At 43.5% G+C, this 27410-nt stretch overlaps 1 protein-coding gene across 1 annotated transcript; it reads left to right on the plus strand.

The window, feature by feature from the left end:
- Positions 1-20919: 20919 nt before the first annotated feature.
- On the plus strand, positions 20920-21516 carry LOC134603716 (olfactory receptor 5P6-like). The gene has a single exon (XM_063449894.1). It carries the CDS (start codon positions 20941-20943, stop codon positions 21514-21516), a length of 576 nt encoding a protein of 191 aa, XP_063305964.1. The 5' UTR covers positions 20920-20940.
- The last annotated feature ends 5894 nt before the right edge of the window (positions 21517-27410 follow it).

The raw sequence follows: 27410 nt of genomic DNA on the forward strand, positions 1-27410 counted from the left end.
GTTGGCACCAATATACCAGTGGTCTAAGCATCTTCCCACCTTGGCCTAAAAAGGGGAGGTGATTCCACAATTAAAAATCGCTGCCATTTACACGTCCACTGATAGGAGACGTGAAAGGTATTAAACTGATCAGAACAATACTAAACTCACCAATCCTATCTGGTGGCACATTAGCTTGCCCGCGCAGTGCCCCAAATTTCAAGTAAGAGGACCGACCAAGCATCTTCTTCCATCTCCCTGTTACATAAATCAATGCCATATCCATAGAAATTGTACATAATATCCAGGAGAGTTTTACAGGGCCAAATCTTGTCGCCTGTTGAAGAGGTGACCTTGCTCGGGTCCCAGGTGTGCGGTTCCTAAAATGGCTGCCATATACATGTCCACTGATAGGAGACGCGGAAGGTATTAAACTGATATGAACATTTACTAAACTCACCACTCCGAGTGCTGTGATTTATTTAATTTTTTTGTGGTGAGACTTTACAGGACAGAGTGCTTCTCCACGGGACATGTTAACTCACGGGCAGCTGGCTCATCAAGGAACCAGAGCAGCTTGAACGAGGTGACCTTGCTCGGGTCCCAGGTGTGCGGTCCCTAAAATGGCTGCCATATACACGTCCACTGATAGGAGACGCGGAAGGTATTAAACTGATATGAACAATACTCCACTCCTATCAGTAGGTCCGTCCCATTGTGATTTATGCCCCCCACCCACCGCGCAGGGATGGGGGCCGGGGGGGAGGAAAGTAGGCCCCCCCATTGTGATTTATGGCCCCCACCCACCGCGCAGGGGTTGGGGAGGACAGTAGCTCCCCCCAGTGTGTATCATGGGCTTTGAGGACAGGTGTCAATCCATACCTGCCAAGTGACCCTATGTAGGGGGAACAGTCCCTATTCTGCTCTGTGTCAGTGTGTATCATGGTCTCTGTGGACAGGGAACAGTCTCTATTCTGCTCTGTGTCAGTGTGTATCATGGTCTCTGTGGACGGGGAACAGTCTCTATTCTGCTCTGTGTCAGTGTATATCATGGTCTCTGTGGACAGGGAACAGTCTCTATTCTGCTCTGTGTCAGTGTGTATCAGGGGCTTTGAGGACAGGTGTCAATCCATATCTGCCAAGTGACCCTATGTAGGGGGAACAGTCCCTATTCTGCTCTGTGTCAGTGTGTATCAGGGGTTTTGAGGACAGGTGTCAATCCATATCTGCCAAGTGACCCTATGTAGGGGGAACAGTCTCTATTCTGCTCTGTGTCAGTGTGTATCAGGGGCTTTGAGGACAGGTATCAATGTTAGGTGATTTCTGCCCTTTATGGATTAAAAGCAGACTCTGCATCAACTGTATAATTTTCCATGGGAGTTTTGCCATGGATCCCCCTCCGGCATGCCACAGTCCAGGTGTTAGTCCCCTTTAAACAACTTTTCCATCACTTTTGTGGCCAGAAAGAGTCCCTGTTGGTTTTAAAATTCGCCTGCCCATTGAAGTCAATGGCGGTTCGCGCGGTTCGCCGGTTCGCGAACATTTGAGGAAGTTCGCGTTCGCCGTTCGCGAACTGAAAATTTCGGGTTCGCGACAACACTATTGATTATCTTGTGTATCTGCCCCCGGCCAAATTAAAGAAATAGTGCATGCACACTCCTGAAGTAATTCACACCAGACACAGGTTTTAGGTTAATGAAAAACTTGAGGAAAGTTTATTCAGAGGGGATGGAATGTCCCTTATAAAAACAAAATTACATCATGTACTGTGTCAGAGATAACATGAATTAATACATCAATAATTGGTTAGGTGTTAAGTGGTTCATCAATTGCTCTTCCTACCGGGTGTGATGTCACTGGTATCTTGGAGGTCTCCCCCAGATTCCAGCGCCATCTTGTTTAGTGAGGGTGTTAGTCGATGTCAAGAGGAAACTCCCTAGCCCTAGCGACCATTTTAGATAAATCACATATAAAGTTGAATAATGCTGATTGTAGTTATACTAAGTAAATAGGCATTTAATTAACATGAATTGGGTTAATATTTTATGTCCACAACAATATATATATATATATATATATATATATATATATATATATATATATATACACATGAGTATATACGTATATATCACTATATATATTTACCTATATATAAATAAAAAAATATATATTCACACACACACACACATATATATATATATATATATATATATATATATAATAATAATAATAATTCTACGTATATATTTCTGTAATAATTTTACATAATTAGGTCATTTTATTAATTACAATTTGTGGGACGTGCCTGACAACCCAAGCCAAAAGTCTAGGGAATTTAATTTGCTAGCACTGTATTTATCCCTGTAACTTTCCAAGACACCATAAAACCTGTACATGGGGGTTACTGTTTTACTTGGAAGACTTTGCTTAACACAAATATTAGTGTTTCAAAACAGTAAAATGTTTTACAACAATAATATAATCTGTGAAAATTAAATTTTTTGCATTTTTCACACACAAATGGCACTTACACTGACAATATAATTGTTGTGATATGTTTTACTGTTTTGAAACACTAATTTTTGTATTCAGCGAAGTCTCCTGAGTATAACAGTACCCCTCATGTACAGGTTTTATGGTGTTTTCAAAAGTTACAGCGTCAAATATAAGGCTTGCGTTTATGCCCAGATCAATTTTTTCACATTGAAATTCGCCAGATTGGTTACGTGCATTTGAGACCGTATGGTAGCCCAGGAATGAAAATTACCCCCATGGAGGCATACCATTTACAATAGTAGACAACCCAAGGTTAGTAGCCACTTTTAGTAGCCACTTAGTCACAAACACTGGCCAAAATTGTCATTCAGATTAGTTTTTTGCATTTTTCACACATAAACAAATATTAACACTAACTTTGGCCAGTGTTTGTGACCAAGTGGCTACTAAAAAAGATTGGACATACCCCATTTGCAATACCTTTTGTTGTCTACTTTTGCAAATGGTATGCCATCATGGGGGTAAATCTCATTCCTGGGCTACCATACGGTCTCAAAGGCAACGTAACCAATCTGGCAAATTTCAAGTTGAAAAAACTGAAAAATGTAACATGTTTCTTTGACCCTGTAACTTCCCAAAACACCATAAAACCTGTACATAGGGGGTACTGTTTTACACGTGAGACAAATCGCTGAATACAAATATGTGTATTTTAGTTCAGTAAAAGCAAGCAGTATTATGACATTCACAGTTAAAATGTCACGTAGAACAAAAACATTTTTTACAATTCTTATTTTCTCCCATTTTTTTTATATTTTATTCATATTAAATTATGTTTCATAAGTAAATATTTGATGTTAAATGAAAACCCTATTTCCCCTGAATAAAATGATATATAATAAGTGTGGGTGCACATAATATGAAAGAGGTGAATAACGCCTGAACACACATATAGCGCAAATTCACGTTTTTGTTTACGTGTACATTTGGCTCAGTCCTTAAGGGGTTAATGAATATTTTTGTTCAATATTTACAGATGAAAATTAAAGAGGGGGACTTCAGTTAAGAAAGAGGGCACATGGGTCATTTGGTACACGTGAATTTACAGAGGAAGAGGTTCTATTTCAACTGTCAAGATTAAAGATAAATATGTTGATGGGGCCTGATGGGATACACCCAGAGTTATTAAAATAATTAAGTGGTGTACTAGCAAAACCATTTACAGATTTTTTTTAACAAATCATTGTTAACAGGCGTGGTCCCAGAAGATTGGAAATTAGCGAATGTTGTACCCATTCACAAGAAAGGTAGTAGGGAGAAGTCGGTCAACTTTAGTCCAGTAAGCCTTACTTCAGTATTTAGGAAATTGATGGAAACCATATTAAAGAACAGAATTGTTGAAAATCTAAAATCACATGGATTTCAAGATCAGAAACAACAAGGGTTTACTTCATGGAGATCATGCCAAACTAAGCGTATTGATTTGATTGATTGGGTAACTAAAATATTAGATCAGGTGGTGCAGTAGACATTGCTTACCTTGATTTCAGTAAGGCTTTTGACACTGCTCCACATAGAAGGCTCATCAATAAACTGCAATCTTTAAGTTTAGATTCCAATATTGTTGAATGGGTAAGGCAGTGGCTGAATGACAGGCAACAGAGGGTTGTAGTGAACAGAGTATATTCAAAGCAAGGTCTAGTTACCAGTGGGGTACCTCAGGGATCTGTACTTGGACCTGTTCTCTTCAATATTTTTATTAGTGATATTGGTCTTGATGGTAAGGTATGTATTTTTGCTGATGATACTAAAATTTGCAGCAGCGTTGATGTTCCAGGAGGGATACGCCAAATGGCAAAGAATTTAGGTAATTTAGAAAAATGGTCAGAGGTGTGGCAACTGACATTTAATGTGGATAAGTGCAAGATAATGCATCTTGGGCATAAAAACTCAAGGGCTGAGTATAGAATATTTGATAACCTACTAACCTCAGCATCTGAGGAAAGGGATTTAGGAGTAATTATTTCAGATGACCTAAAGGTAGGAAGACAATGTAATAGAGCAGCAGGAAATGCTAGCAGAATGCTTGGTTGTATTTTGAGAGGTATTAGCAGTAGAAAGAGAGAAGTGCTCTTGCCATTGTACAGAACACAGGTGAGACCTCACTTGGAGACCATATCTTCAGAAGGATTTTGATACTTCGGAAAGAGTTTAAGGAAGGGGTACTAAACTGGTTCATGGATTGCAGGATAAAACTTACAAGGAAAGGTTAAAGGATCTTAACATATATATCTTGGAGGAAAGACAAGAAAGGGGCGAGATGATAGAAACTTTTAAATACATAAAGGGAATCAATACAGTAAAGGAGGAGACTTAAATTAGAGGAGCAAAGGTTTAAAAATAATTTTAGGAAGTATTACTTTACAGAGAGGGTAGTGGACGCATGAAGTGGTAGAGGTTAACACAGTGAGGGAGTTTAAGCATGTGTGGGAAAGGCATAAGGCTATCCTAGACTTAAGATAAGGGCAGGGACTAATTAAAAGTATTTTGAAAATTGTGCAGACAAGATGGGCCAAATGGCCACATGTTTCTATGTTTCTATTCCAACAATAAAGAGTGCTGATTGGGGTTAGGAGAGGCCTATTACCTAATAATGACAAGGACTTGTAGTCGTATTATATTTTTGCAGGTCAAGCGATAGCCCCCAAACGTGTGTCCCTAATGCATACGTGAGTGTTAACCTACCTACTGGCAAGATCCGAGGTATGGTGAGAAATTAAATTCAAGTGAAAATAGTCGTCCTGTTAAGGAACCTAATAACCAAGTGCAATACTATGAAGTTAGAGGAAACGTGCCATGATAGCCCATGGATTTGAATATATTATTTAGACAAACCTGACTTACCTTTTTCAAGAAGGAAGAAACAGTAAAATGCTATACGTATGACAGGCTTAATAAATATCAATCAAAAAAGAACCTGGAAAATAATTAACAACATAATATATTATCAAGTAAGTGAAATTAGGTCTTAAATCCTCAATAAGATATAAAACTGAATATTTAAACCGCTAGTACAGGCTTCCCCAAACTCCGGCCCTCCAGATGTTGCTGAACTACAACTCCCATGATTCTATGAATGAAATACATAGGCTGAGAATCATGGGAGTTGTAGTTCAGAAACATCTGGAGGGTCAGAGTTTGGGGAAGCCTGCACTAGTATAAACTGACTGAAAATATATTACATAAACTTTAAATGCAATGAAAAACTATTTTTATTTTTTGTGTAATGATAGGTTTCAACGACTAGATGGTCACAAGCCAAGGTCTAGCATTATGTACCTAGTTAAGCTATAATTAATATTGCATTCGGGCAAACACATATATTCTAAAACCATTAATGCCTTAGAGGCGTTCGTGTATAATGGCCCGAACGCTCTATACGGCCATAGTGCATTCGTCATAATAATAGAACTGTATGACCCTCGCAGAGCATTTTGTTTTTTTAAATGGTTGCCCCGCCAAACCAAAGAAATCCTGCAAACCATAGAGCATTTGCGCATCCAATATAAAGACCTAACATTCATGTGGTTCATTCGTTTGAATTCTGCGAATGCTACAGCTAGTCCATGCCTAAGAAGCCATTCACACCACCTTTCATCTGGGCGTGTGTCCCAAAAGCAGACAAGCATTTGAGAAAAATTTTTATGAATACACATATGAAATTTAACAAACTGTATTAATGCAAGTGAATAAAGCAATGAAATGAATACAATGAAACCGTAATGACCGTGACATCCGTGACATCAGTAGGTGCTTCTAGGTCAATCGCCTTCGGATGAAAGAAGCAGCACGTTGTTCTCTAGCAGAAACAGAGCCGTAAGATGAATAGATCCCGGGCCAATGGACAGACAGCAGATAGTAGAGCGGTTCCATGTGGATGCAGAGCAAGTTTGCAAGATGGCAATCTCTGTGCACTGAAAGTAGCTGCATGCAGATTGCCAGCCCATAAACCTGAGAGTAGGAAAGGGGGGGGGATCCATTTTAAAGGTAATTAAGCCCCTTTCACAACTCCAGGCAAAGCATTAACATATATATTTTTTGTTATTTTATTATATATTGAGGAAAGGGTGACAGCCCAGGCAGAAAGTACAGGGAATCTAATTTTCAAACCCTATATTTGACCCTGTCACTTTCCAAAACCCACAAAACCAGTACATGGGGGTAATGTTAAACTCATGAGACATCACTGAACACAAATATGAATGTTTTAGACCAGTGACATGTATAATGACAATGATGTAATTGGCAAAAGGGCAGATTTGGTATTAGAATTAAAAGAAAACAGCACTCCTTTTGGCCAGCATTTTCAACTAAGTGTCTACAAAAAAAGATTAGACATACCCTATTTTGAATACATTGGGTTGTCTACTTTTATAAATGGTGTGCTAGGATGGCAGCAATTTTAATTCCTTAGCTACCATTTAGTCTCAAAGGCAACATAGGCCCAGCAAATCAATCTGGAAAATTGCAATGTGTCAAACCTGAAATGAGCAAGCTCTTTATTTAACCCTGTACCTTTCCAAAACACCATGAAACATCTACCTGTTGTACTTGTGGGACATCACAGCATACACATATGTGTGTTTTATTGCAATGAAAGCTAACAGTATTATGACATTCACAGCTAAAATGTCATGCAGGTACTGGAAAAGAACAAAACTTAATTTCTCACACTTTTTAAGATTATATTAAAAATAAATAGTATTCTATATATACAGATTTGATGTGAAATGGAAGCCCCACTTATCCTGAATAAAATGATATATAATAAGTATGGGTGTACTTAATCTAAAAGTGATAAATTATGATTGAGGTTTTGTTTTGGTCAGAACGTGTACAGTTGCCTCTGTTTTTAAGAGGTTGATATATATAACGTACCATTACCAGTCCTTTCTAATAGTTTTGTGATTTGAAATACTGAATTGTGTAATTGTTGTTTATTTTTATGTAACAGTTTTGACTTGTATATATAGTGTCTGTGATCACATTGTTGCATTGTAATGCTAAATAGTTGTTAGTTCCCATGTTGCAAAACTTATTTTAAAAAAAAGTATACAAAAAAAGTGTGTTATGATTGTCTTCAGTATAATATTTTCTCAGAAGGTTATATATTATTGACACTGCAAACTATAATTATTCTCCACAGGTTTGAAAAGAGAAAATCATTTGGGGTTTAAGTGTGTTAAATACTTGCTTTATGGTCTGAAAAACATTTTCTCAATGTTTCATAAGTAGAGGTCATGTTCAGTTATGATTTGTTTTGCTATCTCGGCTGTTACCTCTTCAGTACAGAAACATATTTTGTAGGAGTGAGAAAACAACATCGAAGAGAATCAACAAAGAAAGAGACACCTCTACAGAGGATCTTTGTAGAAAGGTAAGCCTTTTTAAATAAATTCCATAATATATTGAAACATACACATTTGCTAAACTGGGAAAAGGTTCTCAATTCTCTTTCAACGATTTTTCTCTTTTTATAACAATACATAAACTACTCTTTCTGACAGTACGGTGGCAAAAATGCATTTGGTAACACATTCTAGTTTTTAATAAACTATACTTGCATATAGATTCTTTAACTGATAAACTTTTCAGGGTTATTCGCTTTAGTGAGAATTCAAAGTGAATTTCAAATTCAAAGTAAAAATAGCCAAATGAAAAACATTCTCTAAGTCAGATTTGTCTCCAAATCTGCTGCTTTGGCCTTAAATGTGAAAGTCACTTCAAATTCATAAGGTTTCGAGCAGAGGACACGGGGAAGTAGTTTAAACACAGTGTTTGGTTGAGAATGATCAATTTAGATATACACTTATGCTGGAAAAGGCATTACTAAAGTTAGGATTGTGCAAAAAAACAAGGATTTATTTTCCACAAGTGAATCATTTATTTGTCATTCTAGAATCATTGGCCAAAAAAAAATCTGGTTTAAACAAATAAAAATGAAAGTAAGTAATGTATCTGCTTATGATTCCATTTTTACTGTAAGATGGTAATAATAACACAGAAAGCCCAGGATCTTCTCTGTGAAATGTTTTCACTGATGTTGATGATATTGCTTATCATTACTGAATATTTAATAAGCTACTTGTCCCATCTTATTTCTTCCATGTATGCATTGCTTTTAAATACATGTTTATAACATTTCAACTTTTTTTTGTGTGAAAGAGTTTCTCTTTCTGATTGAATCGGTTTTTTCCTTACAGTAAACCTGTTCCTTCTCACCTAATTATCTCATAGCACGTAGCGTAATCTTATCTCTTGTACGTCTCACACTAAGATTATTATTATTATAATATAGCTCCAATATATTTTGCAATGGAAATAAACTGTACAAAAAAAGATGGTTTGCATCTTTCTCAAAAGGGAACAAATGTTCTCATTGAGCAGTTCAAATGTTTTGCTAGGATGTATTTAAACTAGGAGGGGGGGGGGGCAAAAGGGTGATAAAACATCAATCCAATTGTCCCCCAAAACATAGACAGAAGGTGCCTGTAGCAAGTGTGTTAAAAAATGATAAGCTTAGAGTCATGTCTACAAATGCTCGCAGTTTAGGGAATAAGATCCATGTGTCACGTTCTGTTCCTGGCTGCGGATCATTCTGGTAATGGCTTCTAGGATCCAGTACTCTTTCACCCTTTCTTGTCTAGTTTTTCTTGTTTTTTTTGATTTTCTATTCTATGTCTGGTTTTCTTTATGCTGGGTTTTTCTGGGTTCATTCCTGTAATCCATCCCTGGGATTCCCAGTCTCCAGGTTTCCTTTAAATGTTTGTTTTATGTTGCCACACTCGTTTGTTTTCCATCATTCATTTATGTTTCAGAGTTTCTGCAGGCAGCTGCTTAAGGCTTCTGCCCTTTCTTGCAGGTAAGTGCTATATATGTGATCTGTGGTTATTTTAGTATTCATTAGGCAGTGTAGGACCTGCCAGTTATGGGATACATTGGCGTTGTTGGCAGGCTTATGCAATGAATGATCATATAATGTGACTAAATCCCCATGATTTACATATATAGTGCTTAGTTATGTCTCCTCTTGTTTTGCCTGTTATATCCTGTCTTGTTCTATTTTGTAATCCATGTACAGTCTTGTACTGCCCCTGTTTAGTTAATGTTTCCTTATGTCTTGTGTACATGTTTTGGCTTCTGCTTTCTGTCCTGCTCCAGTTCTGGGTTCTGTTGGTTATGTCTTGTTTTAGTTTGTGTGTTCAGTCCTGTCCAGTCATGCCCATGTTATGTTCATGTTTCCCTTATTTATTGTGTACATGTTCTTGGTTTAGCTTCCTATCCTTCTCTAGTTCTGAGTTCTGCTAGTTATGTCTTGTTTTCATGTTTGGTGCCTGTTCTAGCCTTGTCTTATTTCTAGTACTGGATACACTCTTGTTGCAGAGCCTCCCTATTCAGCTCCTGGGAGGTCTGCTTATTTCCTAGCTCCTAGTTCCTGGGATCCGCAGAAGCTGAATCAGGGTTCTGGTTGTGGCTGCACAAACGCTGGTGCTCAACAAGATTTGTGTGATCTGTGAGGACAGTAATTGGATGGGTGGCTCCCTCCAAGAGATGTCTCCATTCAGCGAAGGCAGCTTTTATAGCCAAAAGTTCTTTATTCCCTATGTCATAGTTTCTTTCTGCTGGTAACATCTGGCGGGAATAAAAGGCACATGGATGTATCAACATCTTAGGTCGAGTCCTTTGAGACAGTATAGCACCAACAGCTGAATCAGAAGCATCTACCTCTACAGTAAATGGCAATTCTGGCTGAGGATGTACCAGGATAGGGGTAGATGTAAACAGAGTCTTTAATATGGAAAATGCAGTGTCGGCCTTATTGGACCACTGAAAAGGAGTCCCTTTACGTGTAAGTTCAGTGATCGGTGTAATAATGGCAGAGAAATTCTTAATAAAATGCCTGTAAAAATTGGCAAACCCCACAATCTTTTTTCATTCTTGGGGATTGGCCAGTCAAGCACAGATTTAATTTTACTTGTGTCCATACTTAAACCTTTAGGAGTTATTACATACCCCAGGAATTGCATTTCTGCTTGTTCAAACTCACATTTTTCCAGTTTAATGTATAGGTGGTGGGTACGAAGGCGCCCAAGAACAATGCAGACCTGTTTTCTGTGATTTTCAAGATTATCAGAAAATATCAGGATATCATCCAAATATGCCACAACAAACTGATCCAGGAGATCCCGTAGTACATCATTGATTAGATGCTAAAAAGTTGCAGAGGCATTACAAAGCCCAAATGGCATTACTAGATATTCGTAATGTACGTAACTGGTTCTGAAAGCTGTTTTCCATTCATCATTTGGTCTTATGCAAACCAGATTATATGCCCTCCGTAGATCAAGCTTCGTAAATATTTTAGCTGAGCGAAGTCTCTCCAGAAGTTCAGGAATGAGAGGCAAGGAATAGTGTTTTTTAACAGTGATGTTATTAATGTCCCTGTAATCGACACATGGCCATAGACTGCCATCTTTCTTTTCTACAAAGAATATAGGAGCTCCTGCTGGAGAAGTAGATGGTCGACTAAAGCCTTTGGCAAGATTTTCTTGTATGTATTCACCAAGTGCTTTCAATTCAGGCTCAGAAAGGGAGTATATACGCCCAAATGGGATAGCAGCTCCAGGTAGCAGCTCTATGGGGCAATCATAAGGCCTGTGATGTGGAAGCTGATCAGCATTCTTCTTATCACAGACATCTACAAAATCCCGATATTGTAGAGGAAGCTTAGTTAAGTTTGTATCAACCATTTCATTAATTGTTGTTGCAACAGGTGTTGCCTTAGAGGGTTGACAATTCATTAAGCAGTGTTCTGAAGGGAAGGACAAAGTTCTAGTCTTCCAATCAATCTGTGGGTTATGCAGAGCAAGCCAGGGTATACCCAAAATCACTGGAAACTGTGTTGAGGAAATTAGGTGGAAAGATATAGACTCATGGTGATTCACTTTTAAGGCCACAGTCTCATGTGTAACCGGGCCTGACGTAAGTGGAGAACCGTCTACTGTTTCCATTAACACAGGTGAAGATTGGGGGGCGTAACTTGATGCCGACAGAGATGGCAGCTTAGGCTCGGAGCTCCGCACCCCGATAGATCTCTAACGCACAGTAATCTGTGATTTACCACTGGAATACAACAATAACCTACCCCAGGGACGACTGGAAGACGATGGCCGCAACCACGAACGAAAAATTTGGTAAAAAAAATGAAGGACGGGACACCATCGGTGGAGGACCTGCTGACCACGCACAGGCCGCAAGCATCTCAAGATGGCACCGGCCTAGAAGGCGCGAACCCTCCGTGCATTCTGGAGACCGAAAATCACAGTCACTACCCACAGCAGACAACGCACGGAGAAATCCTTCAATCCCTGGCGGAGGTCAGACATTTCTTGGCTGCTGAAATAGAAAAATCTACGAAAGAAGTAAAAGCTGAAATACAAGCAGTGGGCCAACGAGCAGAGGCCCTGGAATGGAGACTGGACCATGTGGTCACAGCCCACATTGAAGCCGCCACAACCACTAATAATCTGCTGGCCAGGGTGGCTGAACTGGAGACCGAGGTGGAAGATGCCTCAAATAGATCAAGAAGCAACAACCTTTCGCATTAAAGGCCTCACAGAAAAAATCAAAGACGCTGACCTGCAAAAGGTACTCACGAGGCTGTTCCGCGCTCGCATTCCCGACATCCCCGACCACCTGTGGACTGTTGATAGAGCCTACAGGGCGCTCAGGGCGAAAGGCCCCCCGGACGGACCCCCTTGAGATGTGATCAAGAGATGGCATTACTTTGCCACAAAGGAAGCCATTATAAAGAGCACCAGGAACCACACTTACACCTACGACGGCAAGCCTATACATCTATATCAAGACATCTCGCCAGCCACGCTTGCGAGTAGAAGAGATTGGAAGCCGATAGCCGACCTGGCGAGAGCCAAGGGCCTGAAATTCGCATGGGGCCACCCGTTTAAAATGATGGTATTCAACGGCCCATGGCCAGCGGTTCTCTTACTGGCAGCAGATCCCAGAGCGTTCCTGAAGGACATCGGCTTTGAGGTACCGGCCGACTTCTGCATACCCGACAGGGGCGCCCGGGCACTGGGGCAACTGCCGAGAGAGGCAGCGGTAGGCCTTAGAGATGCTCCCTGAAATACCACAAAGAAGCCGTCCCCAAATAACAAGCCACAGTGGCTTGCCGGATTACTCACCCTGAAGCAACGACAACTACCTGACAACAACAGAGACAGTAATAAAATCAGAAACTGCAAAAAAGAGGAGATGGGGAGGGGGGAGGGGGAAGGAAAGGGGAGAAAAAAAAACAAAAAGAAAAAGGGGACAAAGAAGGGGAAGGGAACATAAAAAAGAAGTAAGGGGGAAAAAAAGATTAAAAAAGGAGAAAAACAGGGATGGAAGGGGGAGGGGCACAACACGGCACCGGGGCGGGAGAGGGAGGGGGGCCGTTTCTGCCAAGGCACGCAATAACACTCCACAGGAGAGAAAGCAGTCACAGAGGACCTGGAACTACCCACGAGTTCCTCTGGGACGAAACTCACCCCAAGACACAAGCCTACCAACTGACACGTGTTCAACCAAAACAGATCCACAATGCACTATAAGGCAGCATGGCGGAGACAGCAAGGACATTAACTTACAGGAACCACAGTTGAACCGCAGAGAAAAATTTAACCACGGACATAGTGCTGATGGGGGAGAGGGAAGAGAGATCCCTATGGCACACATCACCAAGTGCAGGGAGCAGGGACACAGACCGCGCCATCCACAGAGCAATGCTCCACAGCCAGCATGGCTAGGATGGGAGCTACACCGATCTCGGCCTGCACGGCTGAACATGCAAGTTAATACCCCTTTTCCCCCCTTTCCACGGTGTTGTGGATACGAACAACGGACACAGGTTTTGATGGGGGGAGGGGGAGGGGAGGACGGAATGGGGGGGAAGCCGGGGGTCTCATCGGTTCACCTGGGGTCCGGGGAAGCGACCTCACATGGACTTACTGCTCCCCGTAGCTGCCCCCAGAGGGCAGGACCGACCACAAAGAGACTAGACATATAACATTGCTAGGGGGGACCCAAAAGTCACTGTGTGGGGGAATATAATGTATATATGAATGTTTTTATACTACTGTTCTCTTTTTGTTACGAGAAACTGTTATGCCTTGACAAATGCCTATGTCACGAGATATGTTGTAGATACAGGAAATATAAGAGTCCTTCCAACGACACACAGACACTAAAACTCTAGGGATAAATAGACACACACTGGGTATAGAGATCAGATATGGGGGCTGGGCGTATAGGCGACAGTACTCCCGTCCCGCGCACTAGCACTCACTAGCGGAGGGAGCTGCCACCCCCGGATAGACCAGGCAAGTATATGACCAGGTCCAACCCTAACCCCATACTACCCTACCAGGTGGGCCAGACCCACTCCCTACCCCGCCTCACCCCCACCCGGGCGGCCTGACCCGCCTCACCTTACTTCCCCCTCACCCCCTGCTCCACCACACCCCGCGCGTCGGAGACTGGAGAGGTGTCACACCGGAGCCCGCAGACACATGCCCCCCCAACTAACAAGGGGCACGCGTGGCGGGTCAGAACAGACCAGGACATAGACTGACTGAAGCCAGGGGAAACACCTAAGACCGAGACAGACATCATGGCTACTCTCAAGCTCACCTCCCTAAATGTCAACGGTTTAAACACCCCAACCAGGAGAAGGCTGTTAATGAGAGAACTAAAACGGCAAAAAACTGACATAGCCTTCATACAGGAGTCGTATCTCTTGCGCTCGGCCCGAATACAGCTTACTGACCACTTATACACCAGATCATACTCCTCAAGGGGACCGACAAAGAAAAATGGGGTAGACATATTAATACATAAACGATGCCCGTTTGTAACTCACACCTCGCAGACAGAAACCATGGGCAGATACATCATCCTCACGGGCACACTATATAACTCCACATACCATCTGATTAACCTATATGCGCCCAATCAACCTGACCCAGATTTCTGGGAACAGCTGTGCCAGCTAATACACTCCCGCTCGGAGTCCTGGTGGTAGGGGGCGACTTCAACTCCACACCCTGCCCAGCAATACATCGCAGTACACCACAAGGGGAGCGCAGAACACAGGGGGGTGGGAGCCAAGACAAGTTGTTAGCCAAATTTATGCACCAAACAAAACTACTTGATCCATGGAGACTGCAACACCCCGGCCAGAGGGACTACACCTTCTACTCGGTGGCCCACTCGACATACTCCCGAATAGACATGTTCCTTATCAACCCAGGAGGGATCCCATGGATCCAATCCGCACAAATAAACCTCATAACCTGGTCCGACCACGCAGATGTAGAACTCACACTTAGACGACTGGGACCTAACTCCCCATGGAAATGGAGACTCAGGGACACATTAATAAGGGACCCGGAGGTTACGAAACTAATACAAGACGAACTAACCGACTACTTTACCACTAATGATACGCCAGACGTGACACAAACAACAATATGGGCCGCCCATAAGGCGGTCATACGGGGGACCCTAATAAAAATAGATACTCGCCGGAAAACTTGTTTGAGCACCAGAAGGAACTGAGGCAGGCAGAAACCAAACATAAACAGATGCCCACGACCCAGGGACTCAAAGTACTTAGGGATCTGCGGTACAAAATACAGGACACAGCACTAGACGAACTGGGGAGGGAACTAGTCCGTAAAAAACGTCTCTACTACGAACGGTCCAACAAAATGGACACTCTATTAGCCAGGGCTCTGAACCCTAAACCAAAATACCACCACATAGCTGCGCTAAGGGACGCGGGCGGACAGATAACACATAACCCCACGGAGATTAACCAGATCTTCACAGAGCTCTTCTCTAAGATCTACAATCATTCCCCAGAGCTCAACAGGGCTAACAAAGAATACAATCAGGCGATCAGGGACTTTCTTAATAAGGCCAAAATACCTGTACCCAGCGCGGAGGTCATGCTGACCCTGGGATCGCCCATTGAAGAGGAGGAGGTGGACAGAGGAGGAAAAGAAACAAAGCCCCGGGGCCGGATGGCTTCGGTGGTTCCTATTATAAAATATTGAGGGAGGAACTGATGCCCCGGCTCGGAAAAGTATACACGGAATGGATGGAGGGACGGCACCCGAACTCGGAAACACTCACGGCAGACGTAACGCTCATCCCCAAACCAGGGAAAGACCCGACAGACGCGGCGAACCACCAACCCATCTCCCTAATCAACTTCGATGTGAAAGTATTTGCAAAAATACTGGCGACGCGGCTCAACCCCCTTTTGACTACCATGATCCATGCGGATCAGGTCGGATTCGTCCCGACGCAACAGCTATATGAGAACACGAGACGAGGCGCGGATGTCATATGGTGGGCAACAAAAACTCGGACGCCTTCTCTGGTCCTCTCGCTGGACGCAGAGAAGGCGTTTGACAGAGTACTGTGGCACTACCTCTTCACATTATTACAGCACTTACAAATGCCAGAGCCCTTCGTGAGGGGCATAGGGGCCCTGTATGCAAACCCCAGAGCACAGACGATGGTACCAGGAGAAACCCCAACCCCCTTTCGGCCCAACAACGGCACCAGGCAGGGATGCCCCCTGTCCCCCCTTCTGTTCGTGTTGGCCCTCGAGCCACTGCTGGATAGGATACGGTAGACGGGGGCATCGAGGGGGTACGGGCCAGAGGGGAGGAGTATAAAGTCTCTGCTTATGCGGACGACATCATGATCACGCTGACCAACCCACAACGCTCACGTCATCGGCTCTTGGCCCTCTTGGATGAATATGCATATATATCGGGTTACAAAATGAATATGGGAAAATCGGTGGCTATGCCCATTGGAATGGACCCACGAGAGATTGAACAACTAGGATCAGACCACACACTCACAGCAGCGAGAACTAACATCAAAAACCTGGGCGTTAGGCTCACTGCAGATCCGGACAAATTTGTAACGAGAATATACCCCAACACACAGGATTTAGCTAAACAGAAGACAACACAGAGTAGAGATACATCTACTGGACCTTAGAATGGCCGGACTCGACGTATAAGAGAGGCGTACAGAGTCAGGAGCGATCCGAGGTCAAGGGCACAAAGAGACAGCGTAAACTAGGACTAGATAGGGTCTGGTACACAGTAAACAGCAAGCCGGCAAACAGAACAGATAAGGATAAAGAGATAACGTATTCAGAAACAAAGCCAAGGTCAATACGAAGGAACACAACTGAACACAACAAGCGCTAAAGGGAACTGCAACAGAAACCACGATAGGGCAGGGAGTAAAGGGAGAGGTAAGTTTAAATAGCTTCTAAACTAATGTGATTGGCTCCTGTCATATCCACCCCCCAAAAGGTAAGTGTATGGGGAGTGTGGCATGACAGGGGCCAATGGGAGCCTTTTGGCAATTTAGACTCCCACTGTCTCTTTAAGAGCGGGCCCGATACTCGCGGCGCGCTCTTAGATTCAGGCGGGACACGTGACCGCTTCTCGCGGTCACTGCCTGCCTTCCTATTGAAGCCGTCGGATGAGCCGCTCGTGCAGCAGCAGGACCGCACGCGGCTCGAAGAGAGGACCGCGGCCGCCCCTGGATAAGGTAAGTAACGCTACAGTAGCCCCCCTGAGGACACGCCCTCCGGACGGGCAGGGCCAGGTCTGGCAGGAAAACGAGAATGGAATGAGCGTATAAGGCGGGGAGCGTGAACAGCATCAGCTGAAATCCAACTGCGCTCCTCAGGCCCATAGCCCTTCCAATGCACCAAGTACTGAAGTTGACCCCAAAGGAAACGAGAGACAAGAACAGCAGAAACTTCGAATTCCTCATGACCCTCCACAGAGGCAGGAGGGGGAGGTGGAGTATGCCGGGTATAGCGGTTGCGTACATGAGGCTTCAATAATAACTGCCCGCCTTCCTATTGAAGCCGTCGGATGAGCCGCGCGCGGCTCGTGCAGCAGCAGGACCGCGCGCGGCTCGAAGAGAGGACCGCGGCCGGCACCTGGATAAGGTAAATAATGCTACATAATTGGACTCTGAAAATTACACTCCCAGTATAAAATCACTCTACCGAGACATAGACAAGTGGCAGGAAAAAACACTCTCTTGGATAGGCAGACTACACGCCATAAAAATGACACTGCTCCCGCGTCTGCTGTTTCTGTTTCAGGCCCTACCTGTCCAGGTCAATAAACAAGACCAGGCTCCCCTACAGAGGACCATCGATAATTTCATATGGGCACAAAAACGTCACCGCATAGCCAGACGGGTACTATACCGCCCTAAAACCAGGGGGGGATTGGGACTCCCAAATCTCTACTATTACTACCTAGCTGCCCAGCTGGCCCAGGTGGTAGCCTGGCACTCCAGGGTGGGATCCCACCGGTGGGTAGAATTAGAAACGCAACTGATGAGCACTGACCTGCAACAGTTTTGGATCTGGGTGCCCAAACAGGATAGACCACCCCTCTGTACCACGTGCCCAGCGATACTCAACTCAATACGAATTTGGGACCTCACGGCTGACAAACACACCCTAAAACACACACCATCACCAATGACCCCATACCTACACAACGGAGCGTTTGAGCCGGGGCTGAGCGCCCGGGACTTCCAAGGCATCGAGAACACAGGGGTGCAGAGATATGTCCATCTATATGACAAAGGGACCTTTAAAACGTTCGAACACCTGAAAACCCTAGCACCACTAACCACAAAAGACGTATTCAGATACATACAGCTCAAAGACTTTGCCAACGACCCCAAAGCCAAGAGAGCAGCACAAACCCCTATGACATTCTATGAACAACTGTGCAACGCAGAATCAGACCAGAAGGGACTGATTACAACCATATACGCACAACTAAGTGCACCAGACAAAAATGCCAAAGACCCCAACTACGTTGGCCAATGGGAGAGGGACCTGGGAGGTGAGCTTGAGGGGGAGGACTGGGTGGACATTTGGGAGGCGACGGCCAAGACATCGATATGTGTGCTACACCAGGAACAATCATACAAAATGCTAATGAGGTGGTACACCACACCAGCCCAGCTATAAAGGATGGGTAAAACCATGACAGACACATGTTGGAAGGGATGCGGGAGCAAGGGAACATTTATACACATGTGGTGGGAATGCCCCATGATAGACAGATACTGGAAATGTGTGCAGACTTTACTGACAAACGTGATGGGAGGACCAGTAGACATGGACCTGTGGTCCATCCTGCTGTCTAGGCCTATAGACGGTCTCCCCAGAAAACAACAACAGCTCCTAAACAAAATTACACTAGCAGCCAGAAGGGCACTAGCCCAGAAGTGGCTGACACCCACAGTTCCCACGGAAAATGACATTATAATGAAGATACATATCATACAGATATATCATACATATACATACATACAGATCAAAGATACATATTTAATGGATAAACTCACAGCCCAAATCAGGAACACTGAAAAAACATTCCCAAAAATATGGCAACCCTGGGAAGAGTACATGACTGACTGAGGCTCACAGGAGCACACAGATACAGGGAATAGGGAACAGACAGGGACAGGACCCGCCGCGCGCCCCCTCTCAGCAGACCACTATTTAATTTAATTTAATTCCCTCCCCCTCATAATTTTTTTTTTCTGTTTTGTCCATACTCGTTTCCCCCCCCCCGCCCCACCCACATTAAAGCAAACAAGGTAACAGCACTCGCACAACCTACTGCATAGAGTGCGACCCCACCCCCGCCACACGGAATAGAATACACTTAATATACGAGAGAGGACAAGGCCCGTCAGGCCGAAACAGCAAGGTACACCTATGTAAATCAACCAGTCAATAACAACCACTAGTGGGCCATACGAGGAACTCAGCACTGAGACAACGCCCAAATGCCACTCCAGAACAGGTACGGCGAGTTCAACATCGGGGAAAATCACACACAACATCGCCAACCCCGAGAAAGGGCCAAGACCGATAAGGGGGAGATGCAGGCCTACACCACAAAAATAGGTAAACACCATGCTAATCGGCTAAATAAATCTAAAATAGATGGGGTACCGAATAGTATACATACCACCTGCACTCTCCTACAAACCCACCTTGTGGAAACTATATACAGGCATATGCTTGTTCAACCTTCAAGCACTAACAGGAAATTGGAGGTTGTTTTAGACATTATTATTTCAGTTCATGATAGGTTAAAGTTACCTTTGTGATAAGGATAAAATGAAAATTGGCTATGTTCAGCCAGACAACTGTTAAAATGTAAACAACAAAACTGTTCTCCTATGGAAATATGCACAGTGTACCCATGTTCCAACTTGATCAACTCACGAGCCAATGTAAACTGTAATGCTGTTTCATATGTAAAAATGAAAATAAAGAATTAAAAAAAAAACACACAGGTGAAGATTTAGGGATAGACTGAATTTAGTTAATACAGTTAATACATTGCTAAACACAAATACACACACCACATACTCCAGACCTTCATTGCAAACCAGTCACCAACGTCATGCTGATGAGTTGCATTAACAGCGAAACAGCTGTCCATGAGTGTTTCACTAGCTTAGCTCCTCTTCCTGAGTTGTGTTTTAAAGCTGTTGTATACAGCAGACACATACTCCAAGGAATCCATGTATATAGTGGAACTATGAGGCAAAAATGTGGTTCTTTGTTGAGCTCATTTGCATACTACTACCCGAAATCTATTGCAGTAGTGAGAGCACTGTACAAAAAAAAAAAAAAAAATACTGAGATGCATCACCTGCATATCTCAAGTTGGAGTCTGAGAGGTCCTTCTTGGGCATGGAAACTCAATAATTCATGTTTCTACAACTATCCCAGATTTCCCAGTTTGATATGCAAATAAACACAGAAAGGCCTCATGTTTCAGATTTCATACAGCATTCTGCACGTACCATTAGCCAGGGTAATTAGACACTATTTTAAAAATATCTTTTATAAAACCAAAGCATTGTTTATATGTCTGCATATTTTATATTTTTCAGGAAATGTATAACCATACACAAGCCATTGTAACGGAGTTCAGTCTTCTGGGAATTCAGAGTTTAAGAAATTTCAGGAATTATTTATTTTTCCTTTTGCTGATCTGTTATTTGTTTACAATCTCTGGAAATCTACTTATTATTTTACTTGTTATATTACACAGGAGTTTGCATTTTCCAATGTATTTTTTCCTGATACAACTGTCCATCTCTGATATATTGTTAAGCTCTGTTATAACCCCCAAAGCACTTTGCATTGTACTCAACGGGTGGGTCATCGTGTATTTTTCAGAATGTTTTACCCAATTTTTTTTCTTCTGTCTTACTGAATCTTCAGAGTGTTTCCTTCTGACAGTGATGGCGTATGATAGATATCTGGCAATCTCTAACCCATTACGTTACAACTCTATAATGAACTATGCAGTATGCATTCAGTTAGTCACAATATCTTGGCTGTTAGGTTTTTTATTTTCAATAATTAATACAATTGCAATATTCAGACTAGATTTTTGTGGTCCTAATGTCATTGACCATTTTTTTTGTGATCTTACTCCGTTGTTAAAACTTGCTTGCTCAGACATCTCTCTTGTTCTCATACAAAATCTTATAACTGGAGTTCCCGTCTTAATTTTACCATTAATATTTATCACAGTGTCATATGTATACATTGTCCAGGCTGTACTTAAGATTTCATCCAGAAGTGGAAGGAGGAAAGCATTTTCCACATGCAGCTCCCATCTGACTGTGGTTTCTATATTCTACGGGACATTAAATGCAAGTTACATGATTCCAGCCAATGGAGATTCATTGAATGTCAATAAACTGGTTTCCTTGTTATACACTGTGGTGACACCAATGGTTAATCCAGTCATATACAGTCTAAGGAATAATGATATCAAAGAAGCCATTAAAATGTGTTTCTCTTTCTTCTAATTAATGTCAACCATTTTTCATGTCGATATGTGTCTCATTTAAAAATATAACATTTGCTTGTATTTTTTTTATATTAAAACACACTATAATTTGAAAACAGATTTGTAGTTCAAGGAAGGTTTACAGTGTTTTCAGTTTATAGTGGCCCTAACTTCCAAGTGGACAATGCACAGTCTGTGCTGTCTTTATGCTTTCCTATACGTAAAGTGCATCTACATATGTTAAAACTAAAGTCCTGATATCAAAGCATGCTACGAATAAATCCAATGACAAATAAAGCCTTCTCAACCATGACTATTACATAATATTTTTAATTTAAAGATATTAAATAGAAATACACTTATAACACTGTTCATGATACTTAGTATTTCCCACAGACGTGGCAATGTATTCAAATAAGAATAAAATATATGTCTACTGGAAATCGTTTTAAAAAATAGAATATTCACCTTGGAAAATGAGATCTGAAAAAGATAATCTTGGTGGAGTTGAGACTTTTTCAACCTATTTTACTAACAGTCATACTGTGACATACGATAAAGACAATAACACATTCTGTAGAAAATAAACTAGTATATACTCATAAACAGGGCCGGTGCTAGGATTTTTGACTACACAGGCAAAGATGCATTTTGACCCCCTCCTCCTCCCCCCCCCCCAAGAAAAACCTTATGCATCTTCACCTCTGTGTCTCGTGGCCCCCCTTTTGAATTTCATACCCCCATTAGTGTTGCATATCCACTCTCTTAAAATGTCTTACCCCTTTGGCCCCTTGGTGCCTTACACCCCCCTTTAGTGTGTCTCCTACAACCCCTCTTATGTATTTCTTACTTCCCTGCCAGCTCCTTTCTGTTTTTTTCTTTCCCCTAGCCCCTATCTAACTCTCTCCCATATAGACATAGACATAGATACAGGTAAAAATACATACATGCACAAATACACAAACATAAAGACACAAAACCATACTGTAGCAGAGAGCTGATATTCCACAGGTTATCTCCACTTAAAATCCAAGAGAGGTTCAGGAACAAATATTATACATCCATAAGGTAATAATTCCAGCAGGCAAAATAATCCAACAATATCCCAACATCGATCCCAATGACTGGGCGACACACAGCATCAGGAGCAGAACTGACTTTTAATCCACACAACCTCCTTTTAAGACATTCTCCCATGCAAGGGAGGGATTTACAATAATTAGGACAGTAGCCAATAATGTGACAGTTACCTCCCACACATCTCCTCTCCTCAGTGTGACACATAAACCCTTTAAATATACTGTACTTTCCCCCAAACCTGGATGTACCCCAAAACAAGCAGATAGAATAATACTTAGGGTACACCCTGGTAGCCCTGATCTGGGTGACTAACATATTCAAAATTCACCCAGATCGGACCAGGGGTTTGGGAGTTAGGTGGAAGGTGAAATTTGACCGACCGCACACGAGGTGGTATCCGAAAAAGGCTCCATGTGTTTTGGCCCTGCGGTCGGTCTCCGTTCGGGAGTTAAAATATATAGAAATGCTTGCCATCCACAGCTAATCTTACATTCGCCTGCATTCCCTTGTTCGGTACATTTATTTTACTGAACGGGGGGCTGACTAGTCCCTCCGTTCAGGAGTTATGGAGCTCTGGAGGTCTCAGCGGTGTTCGGGTATTTGAATGTCCGATTTGAGTTCCAGACACTCAACGACCAAACACCGCTGAGATTTTCTTGCGTAAGATGGCTGCCGCACATGGTTCGTATGCCGAACGGCGACCACACAGGCACATAGAATGCATCAATTAAGCAGCGGTTCAGAGAGTGTGAACGCTTAACGAGGTACACACTTCTCACTGGGGTGGTCTGATGGTTCGGTAGTTTCATTCATATGAAAACTACCGAACAATCACACGAATGCTGCATACACTTGTAACGGAGCTCCGTGCACTCCGACCGAGTACCCTCCGTTGATGGATGCTCCTAGCGCTTACAGAGGACTCCAAGCACTGCAGACGACACCACAACCACCGCAGACTCCACAACCGCCGTAGCTTAACTGGAGCCGCGCCGTCTTCCTTCCACCCTGGATCGGCTTCTGTCCTCCAGGACCGTGTGGGGAAGACCTCTCCTCCAGGAGAGCGTATCCGGAACAAGCTCTTAAAAGAGCTAAGTGATTAAGCTCAGGGGAATATGCAGAGCATAGCAATCCCCAGTGTGATACAGCAATTCCCTCCAATAACGAGACAAGGCTACGTTTTGAAGGGTCAAGAAGAACTCTGAGGTCTGGAACACCCAGCCTGCTTTTTATTACCAAAAGTACACACAGGACACACCCAGGGGGAGGCACAAAATGACCAATAACAGAATAGTACAGCCCACAGGTTCCCTCCCCTCTGCTTGGGAGATAATTGAGTTTCCTACTATATCTACTCAATTATCTCCAAGCTAAAACTTACACATTTTTATGCACTTTCATAACTTTCCCATTTTACATGGTACAGTAATAAAACTTAAATTTTTATGCACAACATAAATTGTGGGACAACATATCCAAAATTCGTGAGAATCCGTCCAGTGGTTCTCGAAATATTAAAAAGTCTCTTTGGACCGACCGCACGCCTGTTTGCATGCCCAAAAACAGTTCCACAGATTCAGGCTGTGTGGTCGGTCTATTTCTGTCCTGAAAAACGGTTAAGTTCCATCCGAAATCGGTGTTCGGATATTCGAACGCACTTCGACTTTTGTCTAAGTCAAATGCGGTTACAACTTCCGCGGTGATCGCTAGTCGAGTGGCGATCTATTTCCCCTGAAAAGATGATAAAGTCCCATTCGAACGAGTGTTCAAACGTTCGAACGGGACTTAGTCTCCAGCCGTGGTGTCGAAGGATAAGATGGCCGCCGCCACGTGTTCGGCTGTAATGGCAGCCACTTCGACGGCTTCGATAGTTCGACGGCTTTGGTACTTCGACGGCTTCGGCACTTCGACTGTATTCGAAGTGCCAGTTAAAACATTGAAACACTGCTCCCAAGTATTAAAAGGGCCAGGAGCAGTATACACAAATCCATTATGCCCAAATGTACGTTTTCCAGGCCAATGCAGTCCAGGGCCATAGTCACAGGGGAGGAGGCAGGCAAGCAGGCCTCTCCAGGACAAAGTGGCAAAGGGCACTTCGTCACAACACTTACAGATATACATGGAAACAATTACACGAATACATTTTCAACACAAATTCTTGAGGACAGCCTTAATACAATATACACTACACTACACTGCTCCCCCTTTCCCACAAGCCGGCATACACAGTCTGATCCACCACAGATCGGCTTGGGGATGTCCGGGGATGCTCACGGATCATTTCTCCAAGTCAGTTTGTCTCGACAACCCGTCAGTGTTTCCATTTTCTTTGCCCGGGCGGTACTGAATGTTAAAGTCAAAGGGCTGCAGCGCCAAACTCCAGCGCAGCAGCCTGGCATTGTCCCCAGCCACCCGGTTCAGCCATACTAACGGGTTGTGATCCGTGAGCAAGGAAAAGGGCTGTCCATACAAATATGGCTGCAACTTCTTTAGGGCCCACACCACAGCAGGCATTCCTTCTCGATGGCGGCATAGATTACTTCTCTGGGTAACAACTTGCGAATGATGTAAGCCATGGGTTGTTCTCCGCCATCAGCGCCGACTTGGCTCAGCACTGCCCCCAATCCAAACATAAAAGCGTCTGTGTGAACAAGAAAACATTTAGTTGGATTTCGGAGCATTGATAAGTGCATTTTTCAGATGTTGGAATGCCTGCTCACACTCCGGGGTCCAGGTTACTTGGCAGGGAAGATTCTTACGGGTCAGGTCAGTAAGGGGTTTGGCCATGGCGCTATAATTGGGGACAAACTTCCTATAGAATCCCGCTGTCTGAGAAATGCTAGAATCTGAGTCTTAGTCCTAGGGGTGGGCCATTGGGCTACGGCTTCTACTTTGGTTGGTTCTGGCTTCTGTTTCCCACAGCCCACTCGATGGCCCAGGTATTGTACCTTGGCCATTCCTATACTGCATTTGGCCGGTTTCAACATCAGACCAGCCTCCCTAATCCTGTCTAGAATCGCTCCTATATGGGTCACGTGCTCCTGCCAGGTATTGCTAAAAATGGCAATATCATCTAGATATGCGCAGGTGTAGTCCTGGAACCCATCTAGGAGTCGGTCCACTATCCGCTGGAAGGTAGCCAGAGCGTTTTTCATCCCAAACAGCATTACTTTAAAGTGGTACAGGCCAAATGGGGTGACAAAGGCTGACTTAGGGAGGGCATCCGGAGCCAAGGGTATCTGCCAATACCCCTTACATAGATCAATAGTAGTGAGGTATTGGCCTCTGGCCATCCGGTCTTGCAGTTCATCTATCCTGGGCATAGGATAAGCATCTGATACTGTCTTTTCGTTCAACCTCCGGTAGTCCACGCAGAAGTGGGTCGTTCTGTCCCGCTTTGGTACGAGGACTACTGGAGAAGCCCAAGGGCTGTCTGAGGGCTCAATCACCCCCAGTTGGAGCATCTCATCGATCTCCTTGCCCATATTCTCCCGTACCGCTTCAGGGATGCTGTAAGGGGTTTGGCGCATGGGGAGTTGGCCTGGGGTTTCTACCCGGTGAGTGGCCAGAGGAGTGTACCCAGGCACATTAGAGAAGGTATCCTGCTTCTCTCTTAGCAGCTGTTGTACATCGGGGCTCAGCCAATCTCCCAGTAGAACTTCTCCTAAATCTCCAGACAGCTGACCGTCTCCCAATAGATTTGGGAGGGGAAGGCTGTCAAACTCATCAGAGTTGGGTGCACAAATAGCGGTCACCTCTTCTGAGCATTCCTGGTAGGGTTTCATCATGTTCACATGGAGCATGCGTCGCCCTCCAGTCCCTGCGAAGGGGCCAATTATATAAGTGGTGTCACATCTCTGTTCCACCACTTTATAAGGGCCTTGCCAGGCGGCCTGTAACTTATCATGTCGGACAGGTTTTAAAATTAAAACTTTCTGCCCAAACTGAAAGCTACGGTCCCTGGCACCCCGATCATACCATGTATGCTGGCGCATCTGAGCCGCCTGAAGGTTTTCCTTTACCGTCCTGGTTAGCGCTTCTAGGCGGTCTCAGAGCGCCAACACATATGGTATAATGGGGGTACCGTCTGCACTCCGGTCTCCCTTCCAATGCTCCCTAATTAGGTCCAGTGGCCCTCTTACTCTCCTCCCGAACAAAAGTTCGAATGTGGAAAATCTGGAGGATTCCTACGGCACCTCCGAGTAAGCAAAGAGGAGGTGGGGCAGGAATCGCTTCTCACTGGGGTGGTCTGATGGTTCGGTATGAAAACTACCGTATAATCACACGAAAGCTACATACACTTACAGATATACATGGAAACAATTACACAAATACATCTTCAACACAAATTCTTGAGGACAGACTTAATACAATCCGCTACACATACAAGCACACAGACATAATTATTCAGGCACACAGTCACAAAGATATACAGACAAACAGTCATAAAAGGCACACAATCAAACAAACACAGTCATACAATCTACACATACAGGTACATTGTCGTACAAACACAGACATACATTCATACAGACACAGGCACACACAGAAATACATAAAATCATATACATACAATGGGTGGAATGGTTCGGTTCAGGGTAAAAGATGGTAGTACAGAGGCAGAAGAGGTAACTGTGGAGATAAAATCGTATACAGGCACCTAGTGCAATATCAAACTGTATAGCAATAAGTCAGCATAAAGTGTATGATTCAGTACTCACAAGGAGGGAGCCAATTGGAAATGGCTCAATCCAGACGCCTGTGGGATAGTTAGAAGGGATCCCACTCCCTTCCAAGGTGCAGGTAGTGCTTCACAGCTCTCAAAAAGGAATG

Source organism: Pelobates fuscus, chromosome 3 (assembly GCF_036172605.1).
Source record: "Pelobates fuscus isolate aPelFus1 chromosome 3, aPelFus1.pri, whole genome shotgun sequence".
Lineage (NCBI taxonomy): Eukaryota > Metazoa > Chordata > Amphibia > Anura > Pelobatidae > Pelobates > Pelobates fuscus.

What these genes read in the sequence shown, in the direction of transcription:
- LOC134603716 (XM_063449894.1), top strand. Translation starts at nt 20,941, where the DNA reads ATGGCGTATGATAGATATCTGGCAATCTCTAACCCATTACGTTACAAC.